General features: G+C 43.2%; 2 protein-coding genes across 4 annotated transcripts in view; both read right to left on the reverse strand.

The window, feature by feature from the left end:
• Positions 1–13,155, reverse strand: part of LOC106584588 (ATP-binding cassette sub-family C member 8) — a 181,053-nt gene extending 167,898 nt beyond the window's left edge. For both annotated transcript variants that reach the window (XM_014170042.2, XM_014170041.2), the window contains exon 1: positions 12,310–13,155. In XM_014170042.2, the coding sequence (XP_014025517.2) occupies positions 12,310–12,457 (148 nt within the window). In that variant the 5' untranslated portion in view covers positions 12,458–13,155. The remainder of the gene's footprint in view (positions 1–12,309) is intronic.
• Positions 13,156–23,012: 9,857 nt separating this feature from the next.
• LOC106584586 (harmonin) overlaps positions 23,013–26,271 on the reverse strand; it is a 48,546-nt gene continuing 45,287 nt past the window's right edge. For both annotated transcript variants that reach the window (XM_014170040.2, XM_014170039.2), the window contains exon 20: positions 23,013–24,139. In XM_014170040.2, coding sequence (XP_014025515.2) covers positions 24,127–24,139 — 13 coding nt within the window. In that variant the 3' untranslated portion in view covers positions 23,013–24,126. The remainder of the gene's footprint in view (positions 24,140–26,271) is intronic.

Genomic DNA, 26,271 nt, shown 5'->3' on the forward strand with positions numbered 1-26,271 from the left:
CAGTATTGGGGAACAGTGTGACAGATGTTATGTTTCCCACCCTTACCACCTGGCGGTGGCCCATCAGGAAGTCCAGGATCCAGTTGCAGGGGTAAGTGTTCAGTCCCAGGGTCCTTAGCTTAGTGATGAGCTTTGAGGGCACTATGGTGTTGAATGCTGAGCTGTAGTCAATGAATAGCATTCTCACATAGGTGTTCCTTTTGTCCAGGTGGGAAAAGGCAGTGTGGAGTGAGATTGAGATTGCGTCATCTGTGGATCTGTTGGGGTGGTATGCGAATTGGAGTGGGTCTAGGGTTTCCGGGATAATGGTGTTGATGTGAGCCATGACCAGCCTTTCAACACTCTTCATGGCTACTGACGTGAGTGCTACAGGGTGGTAGTCATATAGGGAGGGTACCTTCGTTTTCTTGGGCACAGGGACTATGGTTGAAAATGTCAGTGAAGTCACTTGCCAGTTGGTCCGCGCATGCTCTCAGTACACGTCCTGCTAATCTGTCTGGCCTTGTGAACGTTGACCTGTTTAAAGGTCTTGCTCACATCGGCTACGGATAGCGTGATCACACAGTCGACCGGAACAGCTGGTGTTCTCATGCATGCTTCAGTGTTGCTTGCCTCCAAGCGAGCATAAAAGGCATTTAGCTCGTCTGGTAGGCTCGTGTCACTGGGCAGCTCGCGTCTGGGTTTTCTTTTGTAGTGCTTAATAGTTTGCAAAGCCCTGCCACATTTGACGAGTGTCAGAGCCGATGTAGTAGGATTCAATCTTAGTCCTGTACTGGCACTTTGCCTGTTTGATGGTTTGTCTGAGGGCATAGCGGTATTTCTTATAAGTGTTGGAATTAGTGTCCCGCTCCTTGAAAGTGGCAGCTCTAGCCTTTAGCTCGGTGCGGATGTTGCCTCATGTCTTCTGGTTTGGATATGTACGTACGGTCACTGTGGGGACGACGTCATCGATGCACTTATTGATGAAGCCGGTGACTGAGGTGGTATACTCCTCAATGCCATCAGAAGAATCCTGGAACATATTCCAGTCTGTGCTAGCAAAACAGTCCTGCAGTGTAGCATCCGTGTCATCTAACCACTTCCGAATTGAGTTAGTCACTGCTGCTTCCTGCTTTAGTTTTTGCTTGTAAGCAAGAATCAGGAGGATAGAATTATGGTCAGATTTGCCAAATGTAGGGTGAGGGAGAGCTTTGTATGTGTCTCTGTGTGTGGTGTAAAGGTGGTCTAGAGTTTTTTTTTCTAAACTTATTTCCTCATAGAATCATAGGGAAGGGTGCTGGAGGTGCCACAGCATAAATGAAATAATTCAGAATACTAGACCAGGAATAGGTCTATCATTTAGCCACAGAGGATCAATAGCTTATTGTGTGTTTTGTGTGTTGCCCAATCACAAGGCATTCCTACCGTCGGGAACGCACCGTTTATCTGTCAGTGAACATCATGCAAAACAGGCTTTGGATTCTGCTGAAAAGAGAATACTAAACTGTTTGTAGGCTACCAAATATGTTATCAACTTCCAAATAGGCCTATTGAGCGAACAACATTGTTTGACAAAGTTAAACAAGGAAGATATAGGCTTTCGGCACGAGCGCATTGGCCATCGCCGGTGAGTGAGCTGTGCATCATTGAGTGAGTCTGTGAAACTGGAAAGTTTTTTTAGGACTATAATTTCCTCCTAGTATTGTACAATAAGTGTGTCTTTTCCCAGACCCTAGGCTTAGAAAAAGAATCCCCCTGTGTGCAACTTCTGCATGCGCCTCTACTCTAGTGCTCTACATATGCAATGCTTTATTATAACCTTTTTCTTTTAATGCATTCTGGTACCTCAGAGCCCCCCAGGTCACCCTCCTCTCAGCTCACTTTTTGTTCCGGCAGGTCCCAATTTACAAATGAAGCACTAGGAGAGAGTTGGACAGGTGAGAGTCAATTTCAATATTATACATTTTACTTGTCTACAGCCGGGATTCAATCCAATCAAGCTTTTTCAGCTATGCACATTTTAAAGGCAATGTTTCTTGTTCACACATACCGCAATCACGGTAAACGCTGAACATGTCAGCTCAATCATAAATGACCTTCAAATGTCAAGTGCTCTATAAGGCGGATCTGCTGCTGATTAGATAAAATCCTGGCCTCAAATAAGACACCTCAGACTACTGATTCACGTACAGGGACTGTGGTGGACACACACAATCCCCTTCAGGTGAATTCACTTCCAGACATTTGCTTAAAGCTGTAGATTCAATTCTGCTAACTCCCAGTCCAACCTTGAAAAGCTTAACAAGGAAGTTGTCCCTGTGAGTTATAGGAGTAGGACAAGATGAAAGGTCATAGGAGCAGGACAAAATAAAAGGTCATAGGATCAGGACAAGACGAAAGGTCATGAGATAGGACAAGATGAAAAATCGTAGGAGTAGGACAAGATGAAAGGTCAAAGGAGCAGGACAAGATGAAAGGTCGTAGAAGTAGGACAAGATAAAAGGTCATCCGAGGGGAGTCAGTGGCAACCGGCCAAGTCTGTGAAGGCCTTCACTGCGAGGTGGGTCACCAAGCTAATCTCCCTTTAACAGTAACCTTGTCTGTAGCCTCCGGTGCCTGCAGCTAGGCCTGTCTAGACAGAAAGAGAACAACACTACCTTGCCTGTGACTTCCTGTGAGCTCCTAAAAGCTATTATAAAGTAAACTCGCACACCTTATGTGCTGCTATATGCATGGAGATTTTTTTTATCTTCAGTAAAGGGACAGTGCAGTCAAAAACGGGATTGTGAAAATTATGATAATGCACTTCATGTAAAAGCTGTTTGAAAAAACGGCCTGAAGTATCAGTTTGTTTGTCTGGGTGGAGTTTTTGGACGTATAAGTTAATAGACCAATAAAAGAGCGTTTTCCCTCCTCACTGCCAATAGCGGCTCGTTTTCAGGTCACACATCCCTTCCATTAGGCTCCTCCGATTAGACCTTCCCTCAGACCACTCCCAAGCAGTCCGAGCAAACTTCTTGCTTGAGGAAGTGCATTCAGCTAAGAAGCTATTTTTGTTTCTTTTAGACCATTTTTTTCATTTAAAACAATCACAGTAAGGTACTTAACTGTTACCCAGAAATCAGTTGATATTGAGATAAAAATAGCTGCACATAGGTGATCTAGATGTTTCCGACATTTAATGGATCTTATTTACCAATGTTTCGGTCAAACTACCATTAACGTAGAAAGACTATAGACCACCAGTGTGTTGGAATTTTCTTTTCATTACAGTCAACTCCTAAACGCTAACATCTAGGATTTTAGCTCAATGGACTAATGGTCTTGAGCCAAGCAATAGCCGCCAGTTAGACATGTGGGCAAAAACTGTTTGAATCAACGTTGTTTACAGGTAATTTCAACCCCCAAAAATCTATGTGATGACCTTGAATCAACATGGAAAATTAATTGGATTTGCAAAAGGTCATCAACATAAGGGCATTTGTATTTTTTTCACCCAACTTTTAACCTAAATTCAATGACATGGTGAAATATTTAGCTGATTTCGTGTTGAATTCACATTAGTTGACAAATCAAACAAATGTAAATCATGAAGAGCTTATTTTGCTGTGCTTGTGGGTTATCAAACACACCTGGTACTAACTGACAAAATGCTCATTAAAATGATATAATAATCAAAGTGTCATGGGTTTTATTATCAACGCATCCAACTGCTGCCTTAAACAACATCTCCTTACCAATTACATTATGCTAATGCTGTCGGGCGGTGAGTTAATCACTCACAGCAACTCAGGCACGCAAACAAACACATAGACATACACGCGCATGCCCACGCGCGCGCGCCCACGCCACACACGAACACATACAAAGTGACACCTGTTCTGGTGAGTATACTCATTTACTGTATAATTCTGTAGAAAGTTGTAGTATACTGTAGGATACTATACTACACACTGTAGTATCTCTCGATCACGTGTAGTACCTAGTATAGAATGTTTTTGTATAACGTAGAATACTATAGTAAATACTACAGTATTATCCACAAAAAAACACTGTAGTATATACTACAGACATTCTCCTGCAGGTTTTCTCAAGGAGAAAGTCCCCCACCTCTATCTCAAAGATAGGAAAAAAACAACACTTTAGTAAATACTACAGTCTGAGAAACAGTAACTATTAAAGTATACCACAGTCCCCCAAAATCCTATAGTATACCATACTACAGTATGCAAAAACACTACAGTAATTAACATAGTACATACAATTTTTTTCATTACTAGAGTATACTGCAGTAAATACTACAGTATTCACTGTAGTGTTCTTGTGGACTTCAGTCCCTAAAAATACTACAGTGAATACAACAGTAAGGTCTGCAAAAACACTGCAGTGAATACTACAGTATTCCTACCATAGTATACAGTCGTGGCAAAAAGTTATATTAATTTCCACAAAGTTTGCTGCTTCAGTGTCTTTAGATATTTTTGTCAGATGTTACTATGGAATACTGAAGTATAATTACAAGCATTTCATAAGTGTCAGGCTTTTATTGACAATTACATGAAGTTGACGCAAAGAGTCAATATTTGCAGTGTTGACCCTTCTTTTTCAAGACTTCTGCAATCCGTCCTGGCATGCTGTCAATTATCTTCTGGGCCACATCCTGACTGATGGCAGCCCATTCTTGCATAACCAATGCTTGGAGTTTGTCAGAATTTGTGGGTTTTTGTTTGTCCACCCGCCTCTTGAGGATTGACCACACATTCTCAATGGGATTAAGGTCTGGGGAGTTTCCTGGCCATGGACCCAAAATATCGATGTTTTGTTCCCCGAGCCACTTAGTTATCACTTTTGTCTTATGGCAAGGTGCTCCATCATGCTGGAAAATGCATTGTTCATCACCAAGCTGTTGGGAGAAGTTGCTCTCGGAGGATGTGTTGGTACCATTCTTTATTCATGGCTGTGTTCTTAGGCAAAATTGTGAGTGAGCCCACTCCCTTGGCTGAGAAGCAACCCCACACATGAATGGTCTCAGGATGCTTTACTGTTGGCATGACACAGGACTGATGGCAGCGCTCACCTTGTCTTCTCCGGACAAGCTTTTTTCCGAATGCCCCAAACAATCGGAAAGGGGATTCATCAGAGAAAATTACTTTACCCCAGTCCTCAGCAGTCTAATCCCTGTACCTTTTGCAGAATATCAGTCTGTCCCTGATGTTTTTCCTGAGAAGTGGCTTCTTTGCTGCCCTTCTTGACACTAGGCCATCCTCCAAAATTCTTCGCCTCACTGTGAGTGCAGATGCACTCACACCTGCCTGCTGCCATTCCTGAGCAAGCTCTGTACTGGTGGTGCCCCGATTCCGCAGCTGAATCAACTTTAGGAGACGGTCCTGGCGCTTGCTGGACTTTCTTGGGCGCCCTGAAGCCTACTTCACAACAATTGAACCGCTCTCCTTGAAGTTCTTGATGATCCAATAAATGGTTGATTTAGGTGAAATCTTACTGGCAGCAATATCCTTGCCTGTGAAGCCCTTTTTGTGCAAAGCAATGATGACGGCACGTGTTTCCTTGCAGGTAACCATGGTTGACAGAGGAAGAACAATGATTCCAAGCACCACCCTCCTTTTGAAGCTTCCAGTCTGTTATTCGAACTCAATCAGCATGACAGAGTGATCTCCAGCCTTGTCCTCGTCAACACTCACACCTGTGTTAATGAGAGAATCACTGACATGATGTCAGCTGGTCCTTTTGTGGCATGCAGTGGAAATATTTTGGGGGGATTGATTTGCATGGCAAAGAGGGACTTTGCAATTAATTGCAAATTAACTCTTCATAACATTCTGGAGTATATGCAAATTGCCATCATACAAACTGAGGCAGCAGACTTTGAAAATTAATATTTGTGTCATTCTCAAAACTTTTGGCCACGACTATGGTATTTTTTAATGTGAGTGTAACTGAAGCACTGTGAACATTGGAGAGAGTGATAGGACTAGGCCAGGGCGTTACAGTACCCCCCCAAGTTGCGGACTCCGGCCGCAAAACCTGACACTGAAGGGGAGGGTCCGGGTGGGCCTTCTTACGGCGGCGGCTCAGGTGCAGGACGTGGCCTCTGCCCCACCCTTGGCGTCGCCCTCTTAGGTGGCGCACCTGGCTGCGCCGAAGGTCTGGTGGGCGACCCTGACTTCACCCGGCTGGCGGGCAACCCTTGTTGCGTCCGGCTGGCGGACGACCCTGGCTGCGCCCGGCTGGCGGATGACCCTGGCTGCGCCCGGCTGGCGGGCGGCGATTGCTGCGCCTGGCTGGCGGACGACCCTGGCTGCGCCCGGCTGGCGGGTGTCCCTTGCTGCGCCCGGCTGGCGGACGACCCTGTCTGCGCCCGGCTGGCGGGCCATTCTGGCAGATCCGGACAGGCGGGCCACTCTGGCAGCTCCGGACAGGCGGGCCACTCTGGCAGATCCGGACAGGCGGGCCACTCTGGCAGCTCCGGACAGGCGGGCCACTCTGGCAGCTCCGGACAGGCGGGCCACTCTGGCAGCTCCGGACAGGCGGGCCACTCTGGCAGCTCCGGACAGGCGGGCCATTCTGGCAGATCCGGACAGGCGGGCCACTCTGGCAGCTCCGGACAGGCGGGCCACTCTGGCAGCTCCGGACAGGCGGGCCACTCTGGCAGCTGGAGGCCTAGTCCTGGGAGGTGGCACCGGACGGACCAGGATGGGGAGACCCACTGGTGGCCTGGTCCGTGGAGCAGGCACAGGACAGACCAGGATGGGGAGACCCACTGGAGGCCTGGTCCGAGGAGGAGGCACAGGCTTAACCAAGATGGGGAAACCCACTTCAGGCCTGGTCCTAGGAGGTGGCACAGGACTGACCAGGATGGGGAGACCCACTGGAGGCCTGGTCCGAGGAGGGGGCACAGGCTTAACCAAGATGGGGAAACCCACTCGAGGCCTGGTCCATGGAGCAGGCACAGGACAGACCAGGATGGGGAGACCAACTGGCGGACTGGTCCGAGGAGGAGGCACGGGCTTGACCAGGATGGGAAGACACGCAGGAGGCCTGGTTCTGGGCATAGGCACAGGACATGCAGGGCTGGGAAGACATGCAGGAGGCCTGTTTCTGGGCGTAGGCACAGGACGTGCAGGGCTGGGAAGACATGCAGGAGGCCAGCACGCACCTCAGGACAAGGATGGAGAACTGACTCAGGTGACATCAATTCACTGACACGCTCCGTAGGGCGAATGCCGTGCCTTATGCACCAAACCAGCAGCTCTCTCATCTCTCTCTCCTCCAATCTCCCCATCAACTCCTTCACTGTCTCTGCTTCGCACCCTTCGCTCACCTCCAACGTCAACCCGACTGGCTCTGGTTCCGTCCTCGGCACCGCCGACTGTCCCGTGTGCCCACCCCCCCCCAAAAAAAATCTTGGGGCTGCCTCTCGTGCCTGTTGCGCTCTCTCTCCTCATACCATCGCCTCTCCGCTCTCGCCGCTTCGATCTCCCACTGCGGGAGGCGATACTCCCCAGCCTGAGTCCATGGTCCCTCTCCGTCCAGTATTTGTTCCCACGTCCATGAGTCCATCATGCTGCTCTCCTGGTGCTGCTCCTTCCTCCGCTGCTTGGTCCTTGTTTGGTGGGTAATTCTGTAACGGCTGCCGTGAAAGAGAGTGGACCAAAACGCAGCGGAGTTAGTGTTCGTCATATTTAATTAAGAAAGAACACTATGCAAACAAAACAAGAAAAACCAACAGCCAAACAGTCCTGTCAGGTGAAACACAATGACAGAAACAATTACCCACAAAACCCCAATGGAAACACATGCACTTATGTGTGACTCCCAATCAACATCAACGAACTTCAGCTGTGCCTGATTGGGATGAAACACACGGCCCAAAACAAAGAAATACAAAAACATAGAAAAAGAACATAGAACGCCCACCCAATGTAACACCCTGGCCTAACCAAAATAAAGAACAAAAAAACCCTCTCTATGGCCAGGGCGTTACAGTCTCTTAACCTCTTAAAACAATATTACATGTATGTGCCAGATTAACAGGTTGTGTTGTCTCACACCGAGAGAGAAAGAAAGGGGGAAAAAATAGGTTGAAAGATAGATTAATTTAACGAGAGAGAGAGAGAGAGAGAGAGAGAGAGAGAGAGAGAGAGAGAGAGAGAGAGAGAGAGAGAGAGAGAGAGAGAGAGAGAGAGAGAGAGAGAGAGAGAGAGAGAGAGAGAGAGAGAGAGAGAGAGAGAGAGAGAGAGAGAGAGAGAGAGAGAGAGAGAGAGAGAGAGAGAGAGAGAGAGACCCAGCCAAATCATGAGAAAACAAAAATACTTGACACATTGGAAAGAATTTACAAAAAGAAAATTGCAAACTAGAATTCTATTTGGTCCTAAACAGAGAGTACACAGTGGCAGAATATCTGACCGCAGTGACTGACCCAAAATGAAGGAAATCTTTGATTATGTACAGACTCAGCGAGCATAGCCTTGCTATTGAGAAAGGGCACCCAAGGCAAACCGGGCTCTCAAGAGAAGACAAGCTATGTGCACAAATCCAATTTTGATAAGCTCCCATATCTATTGGGTGAAATACCACAGTGTGCCATCACAGCAGCAGTTTTTGTGACCTGTTGCGAAAGAAAAGGGCAACCAGTGAAGAACAAACACCATTGTAAATACAACCAATGTTTATTTATTTTCCCCTTTGTACTGTAACTATTTGCACATAATTACAACACTGTATATAGACATAATATGACATTTGAAATGTCTTTATTATTTTTTTACTTTTGTGATTGTTTACTTTTAATTTTTTATTGTTTATTTCATTTTTGTTTATTATCCATTTCACTTGCTTTGGCAATGTAAACATATGTTTCTCATGCCAATAAATCCCCTTAAATTGAATTGAATTGAGAGGGAGAGAGACAGAGAGAGTCAGAGAGAAACAGAGATCAGTTTGCTCCGTAGCCGTTCACCTCCACGGTGGTCCTTGTGAGTTTATGAGTTTAACCTATAACCATTAGCATCAGTTTACACAGTAGTTATCTCTCCTTCTCTATTGCTGTCTTTCTCTGTTTTTTGTCTCTCTCTTTCTCTCATCTACAATCTGAGCTAATTAGTTACTACCAGTCCTTATTAGTTTCAGGGTAAATCTTGTATGGCATGCACATCTCTTTCCCAGAGCCCAGAGTGGTTCACTGTAAAGGGAATACGGTTCCTTTTCAGTTGTAATGGCCTCCCTTCAACAGTGTGACAGGGACATAGTGAACTGGTCAGTCACACGCCGATGACACATAGCCAGGCACATTGGTGTCCTTTTAACAGCTGTCACAGGGACAAAACACCGGTCATGCAATGATAATGACACTGGAGGAATGCCTTAGCACATTGTAATAACTTTAACAACAGGGACAGGGGCACAGTGAACTTGTCATACATTGATGACACGAAGGTGACCAGCCGGTTACACAGTGATTATGACACCAGTGGAAAGGGGGGAGGGTAGCCAGGCTAAAGAGGACGGGAGGCGAGCAGGGATGTGTAACCCAACCCCTACAGTAGAAGAGGGTTCTAGCTCATGCTGGTTGGGCCTAAATTCCACCAGAAAGGTCACATTGGTTAGTTGAAAATAAAAATGCTTCCCAGAACAAGGTGCTTCACCGAGGGCCAGGTTTCCGTTACAATGTTAATCATAGGGGAAACACTGTGTACTATGCATACTGTACAGTGGAATGTATATTCCTATGCTAAATGAATAAATGCATAGTTAAATGTAAAAAGTGAAGCACATGGAAGAGGCTCAGTAATAATTGATGATCTTTTTAAGGAGTAAGGCTCAGTAATAATTGATGATCTTATTAATGAGTAAGGCTCAGTAATGATTGATTATCTTATTAGGGAGTAAGGCTCAGTAATAATTGATGATCTTTTTAAGGAGTAAGGCTCAGTATTAATAGAGGATCTTATTAATGAGTAAGGCTCAGTAATAATTGATGATCTTATTATGGAGTAAGGCTCAGTAATAATTGATGATCTTAGGGAGTAAGGCTCAGTAATGATTGATGATCTTAGAGAGTAAGGCTCAGTAATGATTGATGATCTTATTAGGGAGTAAGGCTCAGTAATAATTGATGATCTTAGGGAGTAAGGCTCAGTAATGATTGATTATCTTATTAGGGAGTAAGGCTCGGTAATAATTGATTATCTTAGGGAGTAAGGCTCAGTAATAATTTATTATATTTTTGGGGAGTAAGGCTCAGTAATAATTGCTGATCTTAGGGAGTAAGGCTCAGTAATAATTGATGATATTAGGGAGTAAGGCTCAGTAATAATTGATGATCTTATTAGGGAGTAAGGCTCAGTAATAATTGATTATCTTATTAGGGAGTAAGGCTCAGTAATAATTGATTATCTTAGGGAGTAAGGCTCGGTACACTTCCTCTGGCATATGTTGACAATATCTTCATCATTTTCATCCTCCTGATAATCACTACCAGTGATTAAAGTACATTTTTTGCAACAAAAAAACCTGGAAATATTACATCTACATAATTACTCAGTACTTTATTGAAGCACCTTTGGCAGAGATTACAGCCTTGAGTCTTCTTGGGTATGAGACTACAAGCTTGGCATTTGAGGAGTTTCTCCCATTCTTCTCTGCAGATCCTCTCAAGCTCTGTCAGGTTGGATGGGGAGCGTCGCTGCACAGCTATTTTCAGGTCTCTCCAGAGATGTTTAATGGGGTTCAAGTCCGCGCTCTGGCTGGGCCACACAAGAACATTCAGTGACTTGTCCCGAAGCCAGTCCTGCGTTGTCTTGTCTGGTTTTCTGAGGTCTTGAGCAGGTTTTCATCAAGTATCTCTCTGTACTTTGTTCCGTTCATCTTTTCCTCAATTCTGACTAGTCCCCCAGTCCCTGCCGCTGAAAAACTTCCCCACAGCATGATGCTGCCACCACCATGCTTCACCATGGGGATGGTGCCAGATTTCTTCCAGATGTGATGCTTGACATTCAGGTCAAAGAGTTCAATCTTGGTTTCATCAGACCAGAAAATCTTGTTTATCATGGTCTGAGAGTCTTTAGGTGCCTTTTGGCAAACTCCAAGCGGGCTGTCATGTGCCTTTTACTGAGGAGTGGCTCATGTCTGGCCACTCTACCATAAAGGCCTGATTGGTGGAGTGCTGCAGAGATTGTTGTCCTTCTGGAAGTTTCTCCCATCTCCACAGAGGAACTCTGGAGCTCTGTCAGAGTGACCATTGGGTTCTTGGTCACCTCCCTGACCAAGGCCAGCTCTAGGAAGAGTCTTGGTGGTTCCAAAATTCTTCCATTTAAAAATGATGGAGGCCACTATGTTCTTGGGGACCTTCAATGCTGCATATATTTTTGGTAGCCTTCACCAGGGTACCACAATTGTGTCTCAGCTCTCTACAGACAATTCCTTTGACCTCATGGCTTGGTTTTTGCTCTGACATGCACTTTCAACTGTGGGAGCTTATATAGACAGGTGTGTGCCTTTCCAAATCATGTCCAATCAATTGAATTTACCACAGGCGGACTCCAATAAAGTTGTAGAAACATCTGAAGGACATTTTTATGTCTTTATGTCAGTATATTATAATATTACACAAGTCTCCATAACCACAAGTTCTTACATAAGCATTTACAAAGAGCTCAGAACTGGCACTGGACACACTCAAACTTTAAGTTACATAACCATGTAGCAGTTAAACTTGTACAATACTTACAGTCACAGGTGAACAAAAATAACAAATTAAAAGCTTTACCACCCATGACTGTATTTGTTAGTGACAGAGAAATGGTTGTTGAATTTGTTCAGTTTCAGTCCTCTGGACTTCACCAAGTGAGTTCGTATTGTAGGCTAATATTATCATAAAAATGTAACTGCTTAAGACAATACATTACAAATATCATAAGGCCTTCCTTTGATGTCAATCAATGTACATGCAAAAACACAGATATTAAAAACAATCCTAAAAAGTCTAGCTGCAGTAGAGCATGCTGAGAAATATGATAACGATAGAGGTGGTTTTGATGGGAACGTTTTACTCTCCACAGAGTAAAACTGACATAATCACACTCTTACACTGGTTATTAACACCAGCACTGGGGTTCTTTTACACCACTGAGTGTTAATTTAACACTTACAGAGTTCATTTAACTCCTGAATCAACACTAGAAATGTTATACTGAAAAATCAACACTAGGTAACACTGGCCAATTTGATGTGTGTGTGTCTATACTTTCCCGGTCATGTGATTGTTGTGTGTGTGATGGGGCCGTGGGGCTCTCACCTTGTGCGGAGACTCACCAATGAAGAGGATGGGGAAAGTGATGAAGAGCAAGAAGATGTGCGGCACCACGTTGAGCGCATCCAGGAAGCAGCCGTTGTTGAGGATGCCACGGTCCACGTTGTACGCCAACGAGTTGTTCTCGTTTCCACAGAACGCCAAGGACATGGTGGAACCGTGACTCTACGGAGGAACCCGACACAGGAACAGGAGGAGGAAGAAAGGGAGGAAAAGGAGAAAAACGAGAAAAAATGAAAGAGGGAGAGAGAGAATCTCTCAGAGCATGTTGTTCCTTTTTAGATGTATTTCCAGCAGCAGGTCTTGAGGTTAGAAGGTTAGAATGTGACCTCCTCTCTTTGTTCCTCTCGTCGCTCACATCCTCACTCCCAGATCCAGAGGGCAAGGAGGGAGATAGAGAGAGGGGGGAAGAAGAAAGGAGGGCGATAGAGAGAGGTGGGAGCAGACAAAGGGCAGTCACAGTCCAGTTAGAGGGAGACAGCATCCCCCTCTCCGATCCTCTCCGGGTGTCTAAGAAGCAGCTTTGTCGGCAGAGAGCTTGCTGGTAATAAATTCCTACATTCTGGTCCCCAGTCTCCAACACACATCCTTTACACCAGCGTCTGCTCGCCGGCCGGCTTTGTCTGCTCGCTCTCTCATGCAAAACGCTGCACAGCTCTTCTGGAACACATAACACAGACAAAAGGACACAAAACACACACTCACACACACAGACTAGAGCGGAGCCCTTCCTCGATGCACCTGCTATTCCTATCTCTGTAAATAAGATTTCAGAGTCAACCTTGCAAGATGACACATAAGGTTGAATGTGAGACGGTTCGTCCCTAAAGAGCAGACGGCCTGCTAGAGGTGGGAGGGAGGGAGGGAGGGAGGGAGGGAGGGAGGGAGGGAGGGAGGGAGGGAGGAGGGAGGGAGGGAGGGAGGGAGGGAGGGATGGTGAGAGAAATAGAAAGGGGTGAACAAGACACAGAGGAAAGAGAGAGGGGGGTGATCAAAGAAGAGGATGGGTGAGCATGAATGAAAAGAGAGAAGAGAGACACAGAGAGAGAGAGAGAGAGAGAGAGAGAGAAAGATAGAGTGAAAGCTAGACAGAACCAGAAGTACCAATGCTGACATCACATGGACGAGAGGTACGTGAGAAGAATGTCAAAACATGCTAAATCTAAATCCCAAACAGAATGGAATTTCGAGGAATTACATAATCATATTCCTCCATGTATTCCTTACATTTCTACACATTCAGCACATTAAGCCCTGAGGGCCACAAAGAACACAGTCGGGGCAGAATAACTAGGTTGCACATACACACTAAACCACATAACACAGGGACAGGAAAAATTAAAGGCATCCTGAAATGTTAAGTATGTTATGCTGTTCTTTTATTTTCAGGATTATACCCTCTATAGATCCCAAAGACATTCAGGTTGTTCACGAAGTTTATCAGCCCGAGCTACAGAATGCAAAGAGTAGATTGACTAATCTTTATATAATAGTTCATTAAATAATCTGTGCAGTGGCCAGCTGAGGTGTTTAAATTCAGAGGTGACGGGAGAGGCAGGGGCACGGAGTGAAGATGCACAGCTGGTCGTCTAGACACGATACCTGATCCCTGCCTCGACACCCGAGCCTGGGGGAATGCCAAATCTGTAACTCCGCCCCTTCACTTCCTGTCCCGCACCAAAATACCTCCCCAAGTGGGAAGGCGTGGGAAACATAGGAATAAGTTGGCATGAGGGACATACCCAGTAGCTTTCACAGACATCTCCAGGAAGAAATGTTAAATATCCACTACATGACCAAAAGTATGTGAACACCTGCTCGTCGAACATCTTATTCCAAAATCATGGGCATTAATATGGAGTTGGTCCCCCTTTGCTGCTATAACAGCCTCAACTCTTCTGGTAAGGCTTTCCACTAGATGTTGAAACATTGCTGCGGGACTTGCTTCCATTCAGCCACAAGAGTGTTAGTGAGGTTGGTCACTGATGTTGGGCGATTTTGCCTGGTTCGCAGTCAGCGTTCCAATTCATCCCGAAGGTGTTCGTTGGGGTTGAGGTAAGGGCTCTGTGCAGGCCAGTTAAGTTCTTCCACACCGATCTCGACAAACCCTTTCTGTATGGACTTCGCTTTGTGCACGGGGGCATTGTCATGCTGAAACAGGAAAATACCTTCCCCAAACTGGTGCCACAAAATTGGAAGCACAGAATCATCTAGAATGTCAGTGTATGCTGTAGCATTAAGATTTCCATTCACTGGAACGAAGGGTCCAAGACAGAACCATGAAAAACAGCCCCAGATCGTATATATATATATATATATATATATATATATATATATATATATATATATATATATATATATATATATTATAGCTTTTCTATCTTAATTTTGATTGACATGTGCAACAGACCTGGGTTGAAATACTATTTGAAATCTTTCAAAATGTTCTGCGTTTGCTTTAGCCTGCCTGGAGTGTCAGGTTGGCAGGGTTTCGCACTTTTCGGACTTTTCTATTGGTTCCATTGTAATCAAGCACAGAAAAAGTATTTTAAATTATTTCAAATAGTATTTCAACCCAGGTCTGATGTACAACAACCAACAATTCCTAACCTAGTTATGTTTTTTTTTATTTCTCCTCTGTATTCACATACGTGAGTGGCCGGCTTCAGCTGTCCCTGTGGCTGTGTTACACGTAACATTTTTGTGTCCTGAATTTGAGATTCAGCTAGCAGAATTAAAAGGGGAGGGGCAAAACATAACACCGGCTTAGAGGAATGCTTTAATGTTCTCATGTGGAAATCTCACGTGGAATGTGGAACTATTCAGAATGGAACTCACGATCGAAAGCTCTTGGAACCTTCAGCAAACGTACAGAAAATCACTGACCAGTGGCCAAAGAGACCACTGACTGACTGACTGACTTTCCTACCTTTCAGCTGCTCCAGTTGTGCACTGGTATGTGTTATTGGTTTCATGGGCAGCCTTTCAGGAACAGGTATGTGTTATTGGTTTCATGTTATGGGCAGCCTTTCAGGAACAGGTATGTGTTATTGTTTTCATGTTATGGTCAGCCTTTCAGGAACAGAACTTAGACAGACAGACAGACAGACAGACAGACAGACAGACAGACAGACAGACAGACAGACAGACAGACAGACAGACAGACAGACAGACAGACAGACAGACAGACAGACAGACAGACAGACAGACAGACAGACAGACAGACAGACAGACAGACAGACAGACAGACAGACAGACAGACAGACAGACAGACAGACAGACAGACAGCTGTCTCAGCTGTTCAGCCCACTGCTAGGTATTCACTGTCCTCTCAGTGAACCTAGAGATCTCTGTGAACATTCATCAGGACCTTTTAAGAGATGTCTGATCCCAATGGGTTTATCCTGCCAATTACAGAAGAAGAGGAGAGTAACTAGTTCTTCTCGGTTGTTTCTATGGTTCAACACAACATGAGAGAAAAGTAGTTATTTGCACGACTTGGGAGAGCTCTGGTTACACACAGTCATTCAAACACAACTACAGATATGTTTTTCTGAATACGCTAACCTCTCTTGGGATCTTGTGATAACTGGTGGATAGTAGAAAGGAAAGAGAGAGAGTGTCTGTGTGTGTGTGTGCATATGTCAGTAGTGCTCCAAATTATGTTCTTTGCTGAGGGTCAGGGGTGAATGCTGGTCATGCATCATTTAGTGACATAGAGAGGCAGCATATATTCTCACTCACTCACTCACACACACACACACACACACACACACACACACACACACACACACACACACACACACACACACACACACACACACACACACACACACCTTGCCAGTTGCCACGAGGAAAGAATTAACACATAACACACGTGAAGCAGGGCTGGATTACCAAATGGGAACGCAGAGCATGTGCCCCAGGGCAACCCACATTTTTAAAATAAATAAATAACAATAGTTTTTGGGGGGGTCCGGGGGCTCCCTGGAGGTCTTAACCAACCCATCATAAGCAATGGCAAAATGTTTAGAATTACAGAAAATTTGCTTTAAAACTGCAAAAATGTCATTTCAGCCTCATGGCAAAATATGTAGAATAGCATGAGATGAGCTATAAAACAGCAAATTTTTCTCTCTGCCCTATGGCAAAATGTGTATTAAACGTGTAAAATTAAACATAACATTTCTCTCAGCCTCATGACAAAATGTGTAGAATAGCATTATAAAACTGCAGATTTTTCTCTCTGCCCCATGGAAAAATGTGTTGAAATGCAGGAAGTCATCTGTATTCCCAAAAAACATCTGTTTTCCTAAAAAAAAGGCAAGTGCCCCGGGCCCAAAATGCGTTAGTCCGGCCCTGACCAGAAGAAAACATAAAACAAACAAAATTAGCATATATTTTGTCACTACGCCATCTTGACAGTCTGCACAGCATGATTGGGCATCTAGCAAGATATAGGGCAGACACAGTGCATTTGGAAAGTATTCAAACCCCTTCACTTTTTCCACATTTTGTTACGTTACAGCCTTATTTTAAAAATTACATTTATGTTTTTCCTCATCAATCTAAACACAATAACTCATAATGACAAAGCGAAAACAGATTTGAATTTATTTTTGCTAATTTATTACAAATGAAAAACAGAAATACCTAATTTACATAAGTATTCAGACCCTTTGCTATGAAACTCGAAAAACTGAGCTCAGGTGCATCCTGTTTCAAATTTCTGTAGCATTGAAGGTCCCCAAGAACACAGTGGCCTCCATCATTCTTAAATGGAAGAAGTTTGGAACCACCAAGACTCTTCCTAGAGCTGTCCACCCGGCCAAACTGAGCAATCAGGGGAGAAGGGCCTTGGTCAGGGAGGTGACCAAGAACCCGATGGTCACACTGACAGAGCTCCAGAGTTCCTCTGTGGATATGGGAGAACCTTCTAGAAGGACAACCATCTCTGCAGCACTCCACCAATCAGGCCTTTATTGTAGAGTGGCCAGACAGAAGCCACTCCTCAATAAAAGGCATATGACAGCCCGCTAGGAGTTTGCCAAAAGGCACCTAAAGACTCTCAGACCATGAGAAACAAGATTCTCTGGTCTGATGAAACCAAGATTGAACTATTTGGCCTGAATGCCAAGCGTCACGTCTGGAGGAAACCTTACACCATCCCTACGGTGAAGCATGGTGGTGACAGTATGATGCTGTGGGGATGTTTTTCATCAGCAGGGACTGGGAGACTAGTCAGGATCAAGGGAAAGATGAACGGAGAAAAGTACAGAGAGATACTTGATGAAAACCTGCTCCAGAGTGCTCAGGACGGCGAAGGTTCACCTTCCAACAGGACAACGACCCTAGCACACTGCCAAGACAATGCAGGAGTGGCTTCGGGACAAGTCTCTGAATGTCCTTGAGTGGCCCAGCCAGAGCCCGGACTTGAACCCGATCGAATCACTTTGCAGTGATGCTCCCCATCCAACTTGACAGAGCTTGAGAGGATCTGCAGAGAAGAATGGGAGAAACTCCCCAAATACAGTGTGCCAAGCTTGTAGCGTCATACCCTCGAAGACTCGAGGCTGTAATCGCTGCAACAAAGTACTGAGCAAAGGGCCTGAATACATATGTAAAATAAATATTTCAGTTTAGTATTTTGTATACATTTCCAAAATAAAAAAAACTGTCTTTGCTTTGTCATTATGGGGTATTGTGTGTAGATTAATGGGGGGGGGGGGGGATTATATTATTTAGCTGCCAGTGATAGGCTATTGTACAACTTGGATTATATTATTTAGCTGCCATCAGAAGATTCCCAATTTACCAGTGATATGTGTAGACCTTTGATAAACTGTTGTACCACTTGGATTACAGATGTGTATGGACCAGGCACTGGTCTCTTAAGGTAAACTTTTTTTTTTATCCTGAAATTGTCACTGTAAATTACTACATAATCAACAGTAACAGACTGTATAACTGAATACTGTAGATTACCATGAATTACATTGCATTGTGAGAAGAAATTCAATGGTCGGGAAATATTTAATGTAAAAATGCATTTCACTTATTGTATTTGTGAATGTTCCAAACAGAATGTCACACTAAAAGCACACGGACAACAAAATCCAAGCACATCCTCTGAAGCAAGAGAGATAATTTTTTGAAACTAATCCAATCATTTAGATTTTTTGCACCCGTTACTGAAATGGTTGTTCCAGTTTAAATGGTTTAAGTAGTCTTCACGATGTCCCTAACCCTGATAGTTAATCTGAATGCAGGTTGTGGGTGAATGAAAATTCAAAGTGTTGCAAATTCTAACACTGGCTGGATTCCAATACACATCACTTTGCAAGCCAGAATAATGCGATTTGCAAGTAGAGTTGCAAAATACTGCTAACTTTACCAGGTTTCCCAGGGAAAATTACTGGAAAGTCACATTATGCTGGCTTGTAAAGTGGCTCATACATCTGCACATAGATCTGGTACGGGCACTCCCTGTATATAGCTCCACATTGATCTGGTACTGGTACTCCCTGTACATAGCTCCACATTGATCTGGTACTGGTACTCCCTGTATATAGGTCCACATTGATCTGGTACTGGTACTCCGTGTACATAGCTCCACATTGATCTGGTACTGGTACTCCCTGTATATAGCTCCACATTGATCTGGTACTGGTACTCCCTGTATATAGCTCCACATAGATCTGGTACTGGTACTCCCTGTATATAGCTCCACATTGATCTGGTACTGGTACTCCCTGTATACAGCTCCACATTGATCTGGTACTGGTAGTCCCTGTATATAGCTCCACATTGATCTGGTACTGGTACTCCCTGTATATAGCTCCACATTGATCTGGTACTGGTACTCCCTGTATATAGCTCCACATTGATCTGGTACTGGTACTCCCTGTATATAGCTCCACATTGATCTGGTACTGGTACTCCCTGTATATAGCTCCACATTGATCTGGTACTGGTACTCCCTGTACATAGCTCCACATTGATCTGGTACTGGTACTCCCTGTATATAGCTCCACATTGATCTGGTACTGGTACTCCCTGTATATAGCTCCACATTGATCTGGTACTGGTACTCCCTGTATATAGCTCCACATTGATCTGGTACTGGTACTCTGGGTATATAGCTCCACATTGATCTTGTACTGGTACTCCCTGTATATAGCTCCACATTGATCTGGTATTGGTACTCCCTGTATATAGCTCCACATTGATCTGGTACTGGTACTCCCTGTACAATATATAGCTCCATTCTTGTGTATTTTATTTTATTCCTCTTGTGTTACTATTTCATTTTTTAACTCTGCATTGTTGCAAAGGGCTTGTAAGCAAGCATTTCACGATAAATTCTACACCAGTCGTATTCGGCGCATGTGACAATTGTTTTTACAGGCCTGATGTGGCCTGTAAACCATGAGTTTCAGGTCACTGTATTAGGGTCAAACTAGGCCACAAAATAAGGCCTTATGAGATATGTAATACGTTGTGTTTAATTTTAATGATAACATTCAACTAGGAACTCACTTAGTGAAGGCCACAGGACTGAAAATGAAGAAAATCAACAACCTTGTCTGTATCACTAACAAATACAGTCATGGTTGGTAATGCTACAATTCACTTGAAAGGCACTCTGTGAAATAAGTAAATAAGGCTTTACAGTAAGAGTATTTGTAACCATAAAACACCTACAGTAGCATTATTGGTACTGTAAATATATTACAGAAACAGCATTGGTATACCGTAAAATATTATACTGTAAAATAGTAACAGTATACTGTAAAATATGGTACGGTAACATACTGTTCCTTTTTTACCGTAACTTACAGGTAACTGGCTGCCAGTAAGTTACTGTAAAAACAAGAGGATTTTTATTTTTTAAGTATAATGTGATGTGGTGAGAAAGAAAGAGTAAGATGATGTTGTCAATGATCTAAGGTCAGCTATGGAATTTTCTTTTGGGAGAGAAAGTTGCTCCGAAAATGACAAAGGGATACCAGGAGCATGAACGCCTGGCTCGGGCTTAATTTACCTAATGATACATTAAAAGGTCTTGAGATGCTTTTAGCAGGATGGTCACATTTTCCCATCACTTTCTGACTAAAACAACAAGTAGTAAACAACTAAATGATGAGCTTCTTTGAGAGAGAAAACATCGAAGGTGAGTAATTTGGGCCAAATATAAAAACGCCTAGGTTGCTCATTGGAGTTTTTATTTCACTCTAAAACAAATACTGTGCACAATACATCTGAAAGTACTTTTTTCACCTTTTGTTGTGTTACATCCTAAATTTAAAATGGATTAAATGTTCACTTGTTGGGTCACTGGCCTACACACAATACCCCATAGTCAAAATGGAATTATGTATATATATTTATTTTTCTACAAATTAATTACAATTGAAGAGCTGAAATGTCTTAAGTCAATAAGTATTCAACCCCTTTGTTATGACAAGACTAAATAAGTTCAGGAGTACAAATTTGCTTAACAAGTCACATAAGTTGCATAGACTCACTCTGTGTGCAATAACATTGATCATTTAATGACTACCTCATCTCCCACATATACAATTATCTGTAAGGTCCCTAAGTTGAGCAGTGAATTTCAAACACACATACAACAACAAAGAACAAGGAGGTTTTCCAATGCCTGGCAAAGAAGGGCACCTATTGGTAGATGGGGAAAAAAGTTATGAATTACACTTTGAATAGTGTATCAATACACACAGTCACTACAAAGATACAGGCGTCCTTCCTAACTTAGTTGCCGGAGAGGAAGGAAACCGCTCAGGAATTTCACCATAAGGCCAGGCCAATGGTGACTTTAAAACAGTTACAGAGTTTAATGGCTGTGATAGGTGATAACTGAGGATGGGTAAACAACATTGTAGTTACCCCACTCCTCTCTTCCCTCTCTGTCTATCATTTATATATCTACCCAATACCCTCTATACCTCCTCTGTAGGACCTCAGTGACCTATCCTCTCATCCTCCTTTCATTCAGTTAATTCAGTCAGTCAGTTACCGATCCAGCGGAATGGAGCTAAGCACAGGCAAAATCCTAGAGGAAAACCTGGTTCTGTCTGCTTTAAACCAGACACTGGGAGATGACTTCACATTTCAGCACTACAATAACCTAACACACAAGGCCAAATCTACTAGAGTTGCTTACTGTACCAACAAGACAGTGAATGTTCCTGAGTGGCCGAGTTAGAGTTTTGACTTAAATCTTCTTGAAAATCCATGGCAACACCTGAAAATGGTTGTCTGGCAATTATTAACAGCCAGATAGACAGAGCTTGAATAATTGTGCAAAGAATAGTGGGCAAATGTTGCACAATCCAGGTGTGGAAAGACCTACAGCTGTAATCTCTGACAAATGTGCTTCTACAAAGTATTGACTCAGGGGTGTGAAAGCTGATGTAAATTTTCAATAAATTTGCAAACATTTATAAAAACATGTTTTCACTTTGTCATTGTAGGGTATTGTGTGTAGATGGGTGAGAGAAAAATCGATTTAATCCATTTTGAATTCATGCTGTAACACAACCAAACGTGGAATATAAATCAAGGGGTATGAATACTTTCTGAACGCACTGTAACTGTTTCGACCAACTCATTCAACAGCTGAGCCATCGATCAAGTGCACACAGATCCAAAACACCTACCGGTTTGTGTCGTGAGATCATAACGTTCCAAAAGCAACTGGACTTGACTCCACTGTAATTTTCAAAATTTCTTCAGTCACCGAGTGCAACAAAAAGCCACTCTAGAGAGATGATTTTCATTAAAAAGTAGGCTACGGAAGTTATTTTACAAACGGACAAAAAAATCGCAGATGTGTTGCATCTTCTTACTTTCTCCTCTTGTCTTGAATGAGTTTCTAAAAAACAACAATAAAAAACACTGAATGAAACAAACAAGAAATCACATCTGCAGAGACCAGAGTTTTTCCCTATTTGTTTTTAAACGAAGCTAGAGTCTATCACGTCCTCAAACAAAAGACAATTGGTTAACTGTCAGAAATGATTGATAGATTCCGTGACCATCTGGCGTTCTGTTCTTTTACAAGGAGCTGGCCACGGTACTGAAACTGGGTACCGAGGAGGTGGGAACGCGAGACACAATTTCTAGGCCACCTTTGTCTTGAGCCTTCGACTACTGTACACAAACCGGTTGATCCAATGCATTCACACACTGTCTATAGACAGTCACGTATGCCACCACATTTGAAAATTAACTGAACGTCATTGCCTGAGCAGTGAGCATTGCTATTACATCATCGCCTTAGAGCTCTAGGCATGCACTCCTAATTGAACTACTTAATTTGTAGACACGTGCAATTGATAAATGTACAACCAATTTCACACAGGCTACAATAATTAAGATTAATATTTTATGTGTTCCCGCAGTGTAAGTAGGACACGTCAAGTGGCCAAATGAATTACCAAACCATTAAGGGAGACCTTGCCAAGTACCGTAAAATCAGACCAGAAGTGGATCACGACTGCCCCCTGTGGACGTTAATACTTTCACAGGAGTGCATATGAGTGAGATTTAAGATATCCACAACAATATTTTAATTAATGCAATGATAGAAAGAGAGCGAGAGAGAGAAATTAAATTAACTAATGCATTAGAATTCTAGCATTATAAACTGTCTGAATCGTCTAAGTCAAGAAATTATCATCAGTCAAAGTGAACAAATACATTTATTGATTCTGAGAGCATTGATTTCAGAGGAGGGACATTGATTGGACCTCGGGTCTGCTTCTGATTACCCATTGTAACTGAATGATAATATCAAAACACCTTTAATTGGGGACTTAGGGGTGTTATTTCAACGAGAGCCAAGGGCTTGTTATGGCATACTAGAAGGCTATAAAAAATAAAATAACTCCATATATACACAGTATAAGCTTGAAGTAATTTACAGGGTAAACCACAGGCACTGTGATGCTGAAACATTGGTGGTTAACACAATAAATTACTGGCTGTTTATATGTAGTGTGTACCTCTCTGTATTTATATTTTATAGCCTACAGTTTACTCGCCATTAGTCAACACCGCTACTAACATGTTTGGGTGTTTGGCAGCTCATGCTTTGATCTATGGCACACTAGAAGCTCATTGAGATGCACTAAGCATTTCATTAGACTTTCAGCATTACCAGCTCCACTTGGGAAAGAACAATACAGGCCTGTTGACACTCGGGCTCTTCGGAGTTTAGGTTTTCACCACTGGATTGACTCAAAACTCAATAAGATACACTGCCTTTGCTGTGGCGTACTAATATGAGAAGAAGAGGGGGTTACCAGAGCCATGTATTTAGAGAGTTGGGCCACATTTTAAAATGTTGAAATAATGTTCTAATTGCAGACATTGAGTTGCACAGCATGGTTTAAATATTGCCCATATTTAATGGGGAGCTCACATGGCTGCCATAGAATTTTGTTGTGTCATGTAAATGCATAATAATGCAGTAACCTCAATGTCTCAACTCTCTACATATATGGCTCTGGGGATTATGTACCCCAGAGCCATATTATTATATATATCAGAACTATCAGAAGTATCTGTACTGGGATCTAAATGAAACTCAACAGAGGATGAAGTTCACAGACAGTTTACAGGTAGTTCATCACAGCGTGGTTCTGGTTCAACAGACTTGTTTTCAGTAATGATCAGCATTGCATTTGAAACAGTTTGATGCAGGGATTTGATTGTGACGATAGAAGTATGTCAGAGATAATGAGACAGCTGGTTGGTGGGTATGGCTTGTTTGACAGGCAGGGTGATGAAGTGACTCAGAAGAACGTCCTACAGAAAGACAGAAACAGGTGAATTACTTGGATGTCAACCGTTGAGAGCCGTAAAACATGTCTTTAGTCACAAGTAGAAGCAAGTTAGAAATAACACATGCAGATGTGTGGAGAAACCCTATAGGTCTGTGTTCTCCAAAATTAACTGATTGAATCCACTGGTGGGTTGCATTGGATTCTATTTGAGCTACGAATTGTGACCAGAAAGATTTGTTTCAACTAGATAGGTCATAATTTGGTTGGTACATGGGAACATTCCAAAAAAGTATTTGGTGGGTCATAGCACCAAAACAGTTGGGACAGTTTGGGGACCACCACTATAGTAATCTCCCAGTATACAGTACCAGTCAAAAGTTTGGACACACCTACTCATTCAAGGATTATTCTTTATTTTTTACTATTTTCTGCATTGCAGAATGATGTTGAAGACTTCAAAATTATGAAATAACATGACATATGGAATCATGTAGTAACCAAAAAAGTGTTACACAAATCAAAATATATTTTAGATTTTAGATTCTTCAAAGTAGCCACCCTTTGCCTTGATGACAGCTTTGCACACTCTTGGCATTCCCTTAACCAGCTTCATGAGGAATGCCTTTTCACAGTCTTGAAGGAGTTCCCACATATGCTGAGCACTTGTTGGCTGCTTTTCCTTCACTCTGCGATCCAACTCATCCCAAACCATTGGGTTGAGGTTGGGTGATTGTGGAGTCTAGGTCATCTGATGCAGCACTCCATCACTCCATCATTCTTGCTGTAATAGCCCTTACACAGCCTGGAGGTGTGTTGAGTCATTGACCTGTTGAAAAACAAATTGTAGTCCCACTACGCGCAAACCAGATGGGATGTCGTATCGCTGCAGAAAGCTGTGGTAGCCATGATGGTTAAGTGTGCCTTGAATTCTAAATAATCACAGACAGTGTCACCAGCAAAGCACCCCCACACCATCACACCTCCTCCTCCATACTTCACGGTGGGAACCACACATGCGGAGATCATCAGTTCACCTACTCTGCGTCTCACAGGTTGGAACCAAATATGTCAAATTTGGACTTATCAGACCAAAGGACAGATTTCCACCTGTCTAATGTCCATTGCTCGTGTTTGTTTCTGTCACGTCCTGACCAGTAATAGGAGTTATTTGTATTGTAGTTTGGTCAGGACGTGGCAGGGGGTATTTGTTTTATGTGGTTCGGGGTGGTTGGTTGTTTAGAAGGGTGTTTGATGTATTATTTCCGTGTTTTGGGCTATGTTATGTTTTGTCTTTCTATGTTCATTCTAGTATTAGTATTTCTTTGTTTAGGTCATTGGGTGTTGGACTCTCAATTGGAGGCAGGTGTTTCCTAGTTGCCTCTGATTGAGAGTCCTATATATAGGTATGTGTTTGTAGTTTGTGGGAGATTGTGCTAGGTATAGCTTAGTTGCCTTACCAGCTTGTTATGAGTCATTGTGTTTTGTGTACGTGTTTATTATGGTTTCCCTTCTTTTCCTAAATAAAGAAGATGAGTACACATGATCCCGCTGCGTTTTGGTCCGACAAAGATTTTTCCTTATCGTCTGACGAAGAAGAATGTGACAGTTTCTCTTCTTTGGTTTTCCAAGATGGCGTAGCAGTCATACGTCTTTGTCCTGTCGTGTCCCTTGTATATATCTTTTTACATCTTTTTCTTCATATCTTTTAAAAATATTTTCCTAAACCTCAACTTCTAAATACTCTCCTGCAACCCGCCTCACCCAATGTGGAGTGGATCTGTTTATTTATTTTTTTCTAAAGTATTTCTATTTACTTCGGATCTGGAATCCCTCAACTGAAGCTAGCCAGCTAACTACCTACCAGCTATCAGTCAGCAAACCATTGCTAGTGGTCATCAGCTAACCTTTAGCTCGGAAAGCTCTCGCCAGTTCGAACAACGTGACTCAAACCAGAGCATAACGGACCTATTATTATTTTATATATTTTTTCCCCCCATATCCCCGGATTCCTATCGCAAACTCTGAACATTTTCATCTGGATCTTCGCAACTAGCTAACCGCAATCCCAGGTGACTATTCCTGGCTAGCATTCCATCCCGGAGCAAGCACCAATTAGCTTGAAACTAGCTTGGCCAGGGCTCCTGTGCTACCACC

Source organism: Salmo salar, chromosome ssa23 (assembly GCF_905237065.1).
Source record: "Salmo salar chromosome ssa23, Ssal_v3.1, whole genome shotgun sequence".
Classification (NCBI taxonomy): domain Eukaryota; kingdom Metazoa; phylum Chordata; class Actinopteri; order Salmoniformes; family Salmonidae; genus Salmo; species Salmo salar.